We start from the raw sequence: 12,070 nt of genomic DNA, 5'->3' as shown, positions 1-12,070 counted from the left end.
GAAATGCCAAATACCCGTGTCACTAGAAAATTCGAATCCCATTAATTCCTTCTGCTGTAAGGAACAACATAAAAATCCACCATGCAACGATCTCTTTTTCTCTTACAAAAGTTGTTCCACTAAGAAATAATGTGGATCATGAGAAAGGCCGTGCCATAGCCATTCCATGTTGGGGAATTCAATACTTTGATAAACAAATTGTACTGATGTAAGTTGTCTCTGCCAGTAGTAACATGTCCATGTGAAAGATATGGATAGCCACAACAGAAATATCAATTAAATAATGCCCCAAATGAGTTCCATTGCAGAATGTTTTTAGAAAATTACCTATGGAATATTGAACCCATCATTTAACTTGTTTGACTCTCACAGATAAACATTTGGATGATACAGCTGGCAAGGAGTTGTCCGGGCACTTATACTAAATATTTATGTTAAATCATTACTTGAATTTTATTTTTCTTGTCTTGTTTTCCATGCACAAAGAGTTGAAACCCTCAGTTTAACCTCTGGACTGCATTTTTTTCCCTTTTCTGTGAGCATTTTCTCTCATGTTGAGAGAAAAGCGCTTGACCAAAATGACCGCATACCATTTTCCGTTAAATGACTTAAAAATAGAAGTGTTTATACAAGCTGATTGTTTGAATTCCTATTTATCCTGAAGATACATTTTCTGGCTGCTGTGATGAGTTCATTATCGGAATTGCCAGCAGCTACCCGGCATGTTCAGCATGTTTCCAGGCAGGCTGCACTCTCCAGGATTTTGGCTGTGGTTTTTGTTTTATTGTTACTAAGTAGTCTGGGGTTGCGTAGGCTTCTTAATGAATATGGCTGACAACATGTATTTAGATGGTACCATGAGATAATATGACAGAACTAGCGGTTCACTACAGGGGGAAAAAAAAAAACCAACAACAAAAACCTAACACACCCCCCCCCCCCAAAAAAAAAAGGAAACTCAAACCAAAAGCAAAAGTGAGGTTATGACTTCAGCTGTACCCTTTTATCTCAGTACGTGCAAAAGATTTGGACTGTTCTTATTTCTGTTATAAACCATAGTAAATTAAGACAAATGTCCATCTCCAAGGACCTGATCAGGTTTATGTACTTCAAGAGTATTTTGGTCATCCGTAGATAGTAGAAATGTTTAACAGCAAAAGTTTAACTACACATGCTCTGAGCTAATTCATCTGTGTAAATTTATCTCTAGTAAATTTATCTCTAGTATAAGGTGACATAAAACACAGAGATAACTCTCTTCCTTATCCACACTATGGTATGTACTTCCTAGGATGGGCAATTTCAACTGTATGAATCAGACAAAAAGCAGACAATTGGTGGTGGGTGGTGGTGGTTTTTCTGTTTAAATTACAAAACCAAAGGGCTTTCCTAGGAAGTCTGTTAACAGCAGTACAAAGTCTGGATTATTCATCACAGCGCAGTGAACAAATATTTCTCAGAATTTTGTCTTGTTATATAAAGGGTGGTCAGCTTAGGAGAGGCCAAAATGGGGGGGGGGAAATCCAGCTACTGTAGTCCTCTATTCCACTGGAAGAAACTATCACGTTGTCTACTCAAACCAGCAGCCTGTTTTGAACAGGGTACTCAAGGTGCTCAGGAATTTACCAATTCCCTCCTAGGAAATTTAGCTGCAGTCAGGCTGACTTTTTAATGTTGCATTCCTAAGGGTTACTATAAACCAGAGATTTTGCATTCGGTTTTGTTGTTTTTTTTTTTAATGCAGTGGGTGTGGATTTATGGCTGCTACTTTGCTAAAACTAAAGCAAAGTTCCTAATTTTATATTGAGACTTCTGATGATTCAGTCTCTTATCTTGTTTCTCTTTAACTCATTAAAATCGCATCTTCTACCATTTTCCTCAGTTAAAACACCCTGTACTCGGAATTACCCTGCTTTGAACTTAGTGAGGCCTGTGTTCATTCAGTAGTTCTGCAAACAAAATCTTTCTCAAGAGGCAATTGAGGCAGCATATTATTATTTAGAAATGTGAATACAGATAGCATGCCAGTTTTCTCTGTTGGAGTCAGCCCTTGTCAGTCATTTCTTCTGACAAGAGCACAGGAAAAAAGCAAGGAGTATTAAGGAAAAACACAGCCATCTTATTATGGGGCACAAATTATGGGAGGGGAATATTGGCGAGTAGGGTTGCTGGCTTTTATTGAATGGTTAAATGTGAAGCTGATTTTATTGAGATTCTTATTGCTGAGATTTTGTTTCGTGCACCCTGTCTGTAGAAAACCAAACTTTTCTCAATGTAATTTGAGTTCAGTTACTGAATGCTGATCCCAACACAATAAATACAGACAGACGTCAGTCTCCTCATAAAGCTATGCTGATTTGTACAATTATGCAAGGTTTTATCTTTCTTCTGATTTCCTGGTAATTGCTGCCCTAAACGCCTTCAGTCATGTATCTTGCACACATCGGCTGAGTTTGTGCAAATAAAGATAAGGATGTAATTAAAGCGGAGGTTTTGAGCCTTGCTTTGGCAAACCCCGCCTATGACAGCAGCAGCTTTTTTTGCTAAAATGCTGAAACAAGGCCCAGAAACTCAGAACAAACACAACAACAAAGCGTTCTAAATTTTTGCATGCGTTTTGTGCTAGTACTTTTTGTTTGCAAGGCATTGGGTTTTCAAACCACTCGGTGCAGAGGATTGCATTCACATCCGGAGGCTGCAATACACACTCTCCTTTGCAAACCTGCCAGAGCCTCTGCAGCCAGGTATTGCAGAGCAAGTGCTTGTGCCATTTCATAAAACCACGACTCCCCCTGTTCCCTGTGGGGGCAAGCAGCTCAGCTTACACTTCCAGGGGAAGCTGCTGGTTCATGCAATCATCTCTTCTATTGAGTAATTTGGTTTTCAGTATTTTCACCCACTCTGAACGACTGCAGCCAGCCAGTCACACCTGCTGCACCAGCTTTCTTTGGATCTACTCTTCAGACAGTTATTTTGGTACTCTGAAGTACCAAAATTGCATGCAAAAAATTGCCATTTTCAACAAAAGTTAAGTAAAAGACTTTTATTTGTTGCTTAAAGGCAAAATTAAAATACAGTTTGCAATTATATATATTACTGTGTCCCATTCAGAGCTGAGGTTGTACACATAAATGTTACAGTACCCAAGATACAAGCAAATAACCTCAAAAATAAACACAAACATGACAGTATACAATTACATTAGCTACCAGGAATAAGGCTGTGGTACAGTACCAGAGGTTTGTGCATAAAGAGGTAGTAAAATCAGCTCAGTGTATGTAGAATCCATGTATATAAAGAGAAACATCAGGATTTCTTGAAGATTATGTCCAGTCCTCCTCTGGAAAGCTGAAGTATCTTTTGGGAATGACATAGGTTCTGGCTAGAATCTAATGTCATATTCTGAATGGCAGCTTCTGAACTTTCAAAAATGCACCTGAGACATCTAATCCCTGAAACATTTTCTTGTAGCATTTAATGTAATTTTTCGAAATTCTCTTCAAACATGTTCACCTGAAGTTCTTACTCATTTTTTCTCCTCCTCATTCAAAAGCTGTGTCGCAATTTTTCTGGCTACTAACTTCAAGGGGTTGCTTTTGTTTAAATAGCTTAATCCTTTCTCTATTAATAGATGTCTCTAAATAAATGTTATCTGACCTTCTCTTTCATGATAGAGCTAGGTAAACCCAGCTGTTTGAGACATGTCTTTTGGTGCCTAGAATGATTTTATTACAGTGTTTTTGTAAAGCAAGATTTTAGGGGAGGAATAGCTTTGCAAGCATAAGGAGTGACTGGATAATTAAGGAGTGACTGGTTATCACAATGGGGAGCTGTCGACACAGAAAAACCCACATGAGGTTGCATAAAGGCTGATACTGTGCTTTAAGAGACATGCATTTCTTCCAAGAAAATTTATTTCTACTCCAAGATTTCATCTGCCTACAGTCAAGATTTTCCTTGTTCAATTAAAGATTATGTCAATCTCAAGAAAGAAAAATAAATTACTACTTGTTTTCTCTGGGATTGTTTTAATGGAAAGGCAGGATTTCAGTCAAATTACTAGGAACTCACGACGGAAGGATTAACTCATTCAGGAACAAAGCTTTCATTACCAACTGCAGGAACTGCTGCAAATGCTAAGCTTTCTTTTATGGGGAAGCATATCTGCCCAAGAAAAGTATGTTTTGTGTTGGGTTGTGGCGAATAAAGAAAAGGAAAGGATGGTCAGCATTGAAATCCTCTTCTATGACCATGCAGAGCATAGCAATGCCAGCAGTGGCAGCTGCAGCTTCCGTGCCTTCCTCGTTCACTTCCACAAAAGCCTTGTGGACAACTTCAGAGAGGAAGAGGTCACGTGCCCCTGACATTCCTGACAAGTCAGCCTTGCCGCTGTCAAATACATCCAGCAGGCCCATAGAGGCTAAATCTGATTTAAGGTCATAGCTCTCTTCCAGCTTAAACTTTGGCAAACGCACGTGAACGTCAGTGGAATACAGATGCTCTGGACGTGTCCATTCCTGGAGCTTCTCTAAGGTAAGCTGCTTTTCCATCTAGAATTAAAAGGACAGAGAGCATTACTTATCACCAGTGTAGTATTTCATTTTCAGTAACATTTATGAGGCTTTATTTATAGAACATTATAAGAAGGTAAAGCAGCTATGCAAAAACGAACATACCCATATCTTTGACACTTAAGTAGAGATCAAAAAAATACTATTAAAATTAAGTGGAGTCAGTGCAGTTTTTACTTTACGAAGTAATGCAGAGATTTGCTTCTTGCTGCAATGTACAGAAGGGAAAAAAACATGCACTGAGAGCAAGCCAGTCATCTTATTGTTTAATCTAACTAAATGGAATTACGTACTTAAAAACAAGTAACGAAAATCATAATCAGAGAGCTTAAAGAAGCTGGTCATTTAATGGAAAACAGCCTCACTACTTTATAGTTGAGGAAAGAAAAGACTTTCAATGCTACTGAAAGATGAATTCTGTCATTAAAAACAAACAATCAAGGTAAGTTAATTCTCACAGTTAACTCTGTTTTCAGTCTTCATCATGGTTCAGTTCAGCAGAGAACACATGAACACATGCTACAGAATCAGAACATAACTTCTCTTCCTGATGCAGTACATTCATTTTTTCTGTATTGCTGTACTGCTAGGGAGTTGTCTAAAAATACACCAGATAGATCTGGAGCCCTGAGAACATGAGTTCACGAAGACTTTAATTTTGAATGGCTGAATTTAAAAACATTGAACAAGTGCATTAGCTTAGATGGGTCACCTTCTGCAGTCCAGTGGAGTCGTCTTCAATGTCATCAGGTAAGAGGATGATCATACTAAGGTCTCTTCCATCGTAAGGCAGCTCTAAAACACGGATCTTCTCTTCAGGGATGTATCCAAAATTAAATTTCTTTTTCTGATACATCATTTTTACTGTCCTTTTTTCATTCTGGATGGATAAAAGGCACCAAAGGTAACAGTTAAGGAAATACTCATTTAAAGAACTGATAGGAAACAAGTAAGATAAAATTGCATTTATGTAAACTCTTGTCCTCCATTATAGAACTCCTTTTTTCAGACTTCTGACTGCCTGTTTAATAACAATTTCTTCTGAAGGAATAATGAGTTTGTATTATATTTCATTCTCCTTTGGTTTCTATAGCACAGTCCTCACAGAAACTGCAACAGTTTCTTCAAACTGCTGTACGACAATGTTAAGACAACAGAGATCATTTCTGTTTAGTATAGAACAGGTGACTGCATACAGAAACTTGTAAAGCTGTTAACATAAGCAGAATATAGAAGAAGAAGATGGGGCTTAATCAACATGTCCTGTCATTTTAAGACTGCTTACCTAGCATGACAAACAGACACAGTTCATAGCTGCTGATCTGTTGCAGACAGAAACTCTACTGGTCCTAAACCATAGGTGAGAATTATCTCTAATACTCTTCTAGTGAGTGAGACAAAAAATAGCTTGCTGAATACAGAAAAATACTCAAATCCATTAAAAATTAAAATATTAATAAATTACTTTGTATTTCTTAATTATTTTATCTATAAGAAAAGCTTCACATTACCACCCATATAATTAGACCTTTTCATTAGATATGTCCTACCAGGACGTATCTGTATTACCTTATTTAACCGAAATGGTGCATCAGTGGTGTCAGCTTCTTGAAATTTCTCAGCCCAGTTGGCTTTGAAATAAATAGCATTCACCAGTACCAGCTTGGTCATGCTATCAACAGAGCCTTCAGACAGCAGATTGGGGATTTTGCCTTCAGAGGCAGCAGAAAAAAGAGTCATAACAAAATCATCAGTAGTAAGTTGATGGCATATAAAATATGCATTGAGAAACTGATGCTATAGAAATACAAATATAAAACCAATCTATTCCTGTAATAACATGTATTTCAGTACCTGTCTCTCTACTTCACCATACTTTCTCTTAATGCACATTGCTATAGCTTTTGACATACAGTGATTTGGTGAAAACGTAATATTGTTAGTTGAAACTGTCGCAAGCAACTCATCTACTCATCATACAAGAACTACAGAACACCCACATTAAGGAGAATTGAGTTTAGAAATATATATACAATATATATATGGATCAACACAGACTAAAACAAATTCTCCAACTCTTGAGTACATCTCCATGTTTAGGGATCTCTCCTGCACTCATGGCCTGAACATCAAAACAGAATGGAAAACTAGCAGTACTTATGGAACTGTTCAGATGTCTTTCTTAGGTAATTTCTGGTTCTGTCCATGCATCAAATGAGTATCCCAGGGCAGAATTAAACTATTCTAAAGACAGCAGAGAATAAAGCCCATTCCTGCTCCCAAGATATGAAACACTGCCAGTTATGAAGAAAAAAGTAACTTACCTTCAGTTTTCTCCTCAACCCACTGATTAATTTCTTTCCTAGCTTTATCACAAGCCTGAAGAAAATCAACTGTAGCCAAATCAGCTCCATATAATTTCTGCATATTGGTCAGGAAATCCTAGATTTTGGAACAATAATAGCTTTCACTGCATGCAGATAAGAAAACATCTAATTATCAGGTATATAAGGTGTACTCAGATTGTCACCAGCTTTGAGGTGGGGTTCTAACAGTGTTGCCTGGGGAAGTTCTGAAGCTAATAGGTTTTTTCCCCATGCTTAGGGTAAGGCTCATAGTACACCAGCCATGTCAAGAGCTGATGCGGTGCTTACTGCAGTTGTTGCAGTATTTATCTATCATTCTCCTGAAACAGGCTCAAACACAGCTAGGATAAAACAAAACTCTCCAAAATACCTGAAGAGGAACAAAAATAGCAACCTATTTGCACACAAAGTTGTAATTCACTGTTGAAGAGGCATGTTGTTAAAACATATTGGATATCCCCTCCCAAATAAATAGTGTTTTCAAAAACATTGAAGTTACGCAGTACTACTCCAATGAAAATCCTAAAAAGCTGATTGCAACAGGAACAGAACTGTCTGCAACCTAAAAAGCTGGTTGCAAAAGAGTGGGATGTCATGAGAGTTACTGAAAACTAAGAACACAGACAAGAATGATTCTTCCCTTGAGGACAAGAACAGCGGAAGTGAACAAGAAGAGAAAAGGTGAGAGGCACAGATGCCCACAGCTATGGAAATGCACACGGCAAGTATGAAACACTTTTGTCAACTTCCCAGAAACATTTAAAAATAGGCTTGGAAATAGTTCTACTTTATAAATAGTCAAGTAGCTGCACTTTCCCCCCAGATCCCACCACATGCCATCCTGATGTGCAGCACTGTACCGGCAGAAAGCTGTAGGACTTCTCTCCAAAGAGCCGACTGGCCAGCCGTAAGAGATAGGGAGCATTGCTTCTGTTAATATCCATTGTCAGAGCCTGGAATCTTGAGTGAACATCTTCAACTTTGTCAAGATGAAGCGTCTGAAATAAAAAAGAAGTTAACTAGCTGCTGTTAATACTGTCTCAAAAGAACATAGAGTGACTCTATAGAGCAGGCCTGATGCAGCAAGGTAGGATCCAGTAGGTAGGCTGGAGAAAGAGAAAAGAAAAGGCTGGAAACTGCCTGGAGAATTCTGTAAACATCGAAGAATAACTCAAACTGTCCCTTGGTGCTACACTGCCCATGTCAGCCACTTGTATCGTGATCCTGGTTTATACACAGTCACAGCTGAAGCTCTTGATCACAACCCCCAGTCCTGTCTGCAGTTCTGTGGGCCTCTCCTCTGTGGACCACTGGGCCCAAGAACTCGCTCCCAGGTGAGGAATCAAAAAGAGAGATGATGCTATGGAGACTTTTGTTTTCTCGGTTCCCCTTTTGGCCCAAGGGAACCTGGGGTTGTATATTTTCAGAATATACACAATCAGCACTATCACAGGTGAGGTATTAAGAAAACTTAGAGCAGTTATCTTTTATAATTTTATGAAAATATAACTCCATAAATATATATGCACTTCATATATACTTCATATATATATATTTAAAAATAAGTATTAGCTTTAAGATCAAATGCATAACTACAATATCTCTTTACCAGCACCTCCTCTTCCAGAGGCAAACTGGCTGGCCAAGGCTTAAAGATATCACAGTAGAAGCTGCCAGACCTCATGGACAGGGAAGGCTACACCAAAGCAGGGACACTCATATTCAAACTGAAACCATGTGTTTCCCAGCAGGGAAGACTGGGAATCCATGTGAGTAGATTCAAAGGAAAGCCTTCTCTTTCTCTCACTGGATTTTTGGTCAGGTTTCACTGACCACCTCAGTGCAAGCTGTGCTGTACAGGTGAATGGCTGAGCAGGAACATCACTGAGGCAACCTCACAATAGTATTACAATCCTGGGAACAAATTTCTGTGTCCTTGCAAACTGCTCTCGACAATTGCTAATCGCTGCCTCATAAATTAGCACTGTGTTCATAAATTAAGTATTATGGTACAGGAACATGCCCTGTTGAGAAAGACTGTGTTGAAAGACATTTATTTTCTCCCCAAGTTCCTTTTGCATGATTTCTGCTGTCAGTAGGTTTATCCTAGGTGGGGCTGTCAGTCTGATTACATGAAATACGTTCAAAGTCTGTTTGAACAAGTAGTGGGAAAGTAATTTTATTGAGTAAGCACAGCAACACTCAACAGCATAAAACAGTTCCTCCTAAAGTTCAGAATACAAAGGTGAAATTATTCATAGGCAAATGCATGATGATGACTGCAGTGAGGAGACTCATCCACCTTTTTACAGGCGTTAGCCTAACGAGGGTGCAAAAATAACAGTGACCACGTCCCTTGCATGACAGAGGTTTCAGGGGAAACTGACACACTCCTATGTGCACTGTTTGCAATTTAAAAAGTAAGGGTTTTTTTTTTAACTATCCTACATACCCTAAAGCAAGGATAACTATGCAGGCTTAGTTCATTCAAGATATCGGAGTGATTGTTAGTGAGATATTGATACTTAGATCACCAGGTATTATCATACCATATCATAATTTACACTTCAGATATCAAACCATAGAATGGTATTGTGGTTTTTACAAAAACATACATAATTATTAAAAATTAACATACCATTGGTGATCTTGTGTTATAAAGCAATAGTTTGTCAAAATGTCCCATGAAAATTCGTAAAGCCTTGCTGCTGGAAGTTATGATCAGTTTAAATGGAGACTGACTAATGTAATTTGTTTCCTCTGCGAAGAATTAACAAGTGAAATTAAATGAGCAACAAGGGCCATAGAAAATATAGACAGAGGGCTGTGGAGCATGGTAGGCAGAGGGTAACTAGCTGCAGAGTCTGAGGAAGACTCAGTGTGCAAGACAGAAATCATGTCCTGAACAGATGAAAATACCCTCATTTCATCTTCCCTCCTCTAAAAGACAACTTTTTTAATGTAAATAAAATATTAAATTAATGACTATTTTATTTTACTAACCTTCAGCACCTGGGCTTCTGTATTACCTTTGGCCCCCAAAAGGACCATGGCCAGAGCAGCAGAGATACTGACAGGAGAAAAGAAGACATTTCCTGTTGGGTTGGCCTCACTAAACCTTCTGAGCAGATCAAGTGCAAATCTGCTGTTGGCATTAGACAGGTTCTCCATGGTTATAGCTGAAAAATAAAACAGTTGATAAGGACCCTGAGAAACATTCTTCAAACACCTTGTCTAAACTTGTGTGACTCACACAGTAAAGACTGGATTAAACTGGACGCCGTTGCTTACAGAAACAAGAATATTGTCAGCAGTGCACCTTATTCTTAAAAAAACCCCAAAAAACAGTTACACTGTCACAAAGCAGAGGGGTTTTTTCCATGTTAATTGCATATTCCAACCTTCCTTATAATACTAACTTTATACACATTATTTTTAAAAATTCCTTTCCTGCAGATCTGAAATGAGAAGTATATGTGCTGGCAGGATTGCAAAAGTTCCTCAGCCTCACAGACCCAGCACACGCCAGGGCTCTCCCTCCTGCAGCATTCCCTCGGCTCCTCTACAATACACAGAGAACATTCGAAGTACCCGCTCAGGGACATTCAGACCCCTCTCAGCAACCCGCCCGTCTTCATGCCACAAATCCATGTCCCTGAGCGGTGTCAACGCTGCCAAAGGCTTCTCTGCGCGCTGACTTGGAGCAGTGGAGAGCACCGCTGTTCCCCGCCGGCGCTGCCGGGAGCACGGGGCTGCATCCAGCACCACCGGGGCTGCATCCAGCACCACCGGGGCTGCATCCAGCACCACCGGGGCTGCATCCAGCACCACCGGGGCCGCATCCAGCACCACCGGGGCCGCATCCAGCACCACCGGGGCCGCATCCAGCACCACCGGGGCCGCATCCAGCACCACCGGGGCTGCATCCAGCACCACCGGGGCTGCATCCAGCACCACCGGGGCTGCATCCAGCACCACCGGGGCTGCATCCAGCACCACCGGGGCTGCATCCAGCACCACCGGGGCTGCGCGGCCCTAAGGCACGGGCAGGGAGCCCGGGGCTCTGGGGCCGCACGTCACCTACCGAGCGGCGAGGACACAAGCGAAGCGCCCAAGAGGCAAAGCTGCAGGGCTGACACAGAGCAGCGATGCATTTCGGGGAGATGTTCGTGAGCCGGCTGAAGGGCCGGGTCAGGCACAAAGCCCCGCGCAAGGGGCAGGGGCGGCACCGCGGGATGCTGTGGTGCTTCCTGCTCGCCCGGCTGCTCTGGGCTTGCTTGCAGCCGGACTCTCAGTTTGTTTTTTTTCTCCTCCGGACCCAACCGCGTGGAGAAGTTTACACCAAAATTTGGGTGTTTCTTGCACAGTCTTTCTACAGCAATTGCAAATTATCACTATCGGCTTCCTCTGTGCCAAACAGATAAAACACCGGGCAGCTTTGCGGCGTTCTTACCGAGCTGCAAGGCTAAAGAAAGACCACCGACACACCCCTAAACACATCCAAACCCAAGCCCCAAGGCGTACTTTCACTTTCGTTTACCCACCCTCACTGCGCAAGCCCTTCCCCAAGGCAGCTGTTCGACAGTGCCCACCCCCGGTGCCCGAGAAGCGCCCGCGCCCCGAGCAGACCCCGCAGGAAACATTTCCCCTTCTCGTCCCGTTACCGTCCCCTTCCCGTTGGATGTCCCGCGGAGCCCCGGCGCAGCCAAGGGCCCCTTGGCCGCCTACCTGCCGGGCAGCGTGGAGCCGAGCGGGATGGGATGGGATGGAATGGATCGGAAGGAGGCGAGCGGCGCAGTGACACCGCGGTGACACCCGCGGGGACCCCGCCGGGGCGGGGGGCGGGACGGAGGGCGGGGCGGCAGGTGGTACCCCGCCACTCCCGCGGTGTACCGGGTGTCCCGGAGAGAAGAGGGAGCTTCGGGAGTGGGATTAACCAACAAGCCCCACCTTGCGCCCGCGGGAAGAGATCCAGGTGTTGTAGACCCGAGCGGCAAAGGCACCCTGACTGCCCAGGGAGGCTCCTCTCTGCCTTCCCACCTTGTGTCTCTATTTACACTCATCTTTTATAAAGTTATTTCGCCCTTTTTTTTTTTTTTTTTTTTTTTTTTTTTTTTTTTTTTTTTTTTTTTT

General features: G+C 41.6%; 1 protein-coding gene across 4 annotated transcripts; it reads right to left on the bottom strand.

Moving 5' to 3' along the window:
• Positions 1–3,015: 3,015 nt before the first annotated feature.
• LOC120759398 (leukocyte elastase inhibitor-like) lies at positions 3,016–11,964 on the bottom strand. Of its 4 annotated transcripts, none has more exons than XM_040078709.1 (7): positions 11,888–11,964; positions 9,941–10,116; positions 7,798–7,935; positions 6,896–7,013; positions 6,141–6,283; positions 5,284–5,451; positions 3,016–4,550 (listed from the first exon to the last, which is right to left on the bottom strand). In XM_040078709.1, exons 2-7 carry the CDS (start codon positions 10,106–10,108, stop codon positions 4,149–4,151), a joined length of 1,137 nt encoding a protein of 378 aa, XP_039934643.1. In that variant the 5' UTR covers positions 10,109–10,116; positions 11,888–11,964; the 3' UTR covers positions 3,016–4,148. The 4 variants fall into 4 exon arrangements, with proteins under 4 accessions (XP_039934643.1, XP_039934817.1, XP_039934727.1 ...); XM_040078883.2 differs by lacking the exon at positions 11,888–11,964 and adding an exon at positions 11,666–11,826; XM_040078793.1 differs by lacking the exon at positions 11,888–11,964 and adding an exon at positions 11,602–11,621.
• Between the last annotated feature and the right edge of the window lie 106 nt (positions 11,965–12,070).

Source organism: Hirundo rustica, chromosome 1, assembly GCF_015227805.2.
Source record: "Hirundo rustica isolate bHirRus1 chromosome 1, bHirRus1.pri.v3, whole genome shotgun sequence".
Taxonomy (NCBI): domain Eukaryota; kingdom Metazoa; phylum Chordata; class Aves; order Passeriformes; family Hirundinidae; genus Hirundo; species Hirundo rustica.
Note: the sequence above shows the minus strand (reverse complement) of the source record. Positions and strands in the feature narration are given on the sequence as shown.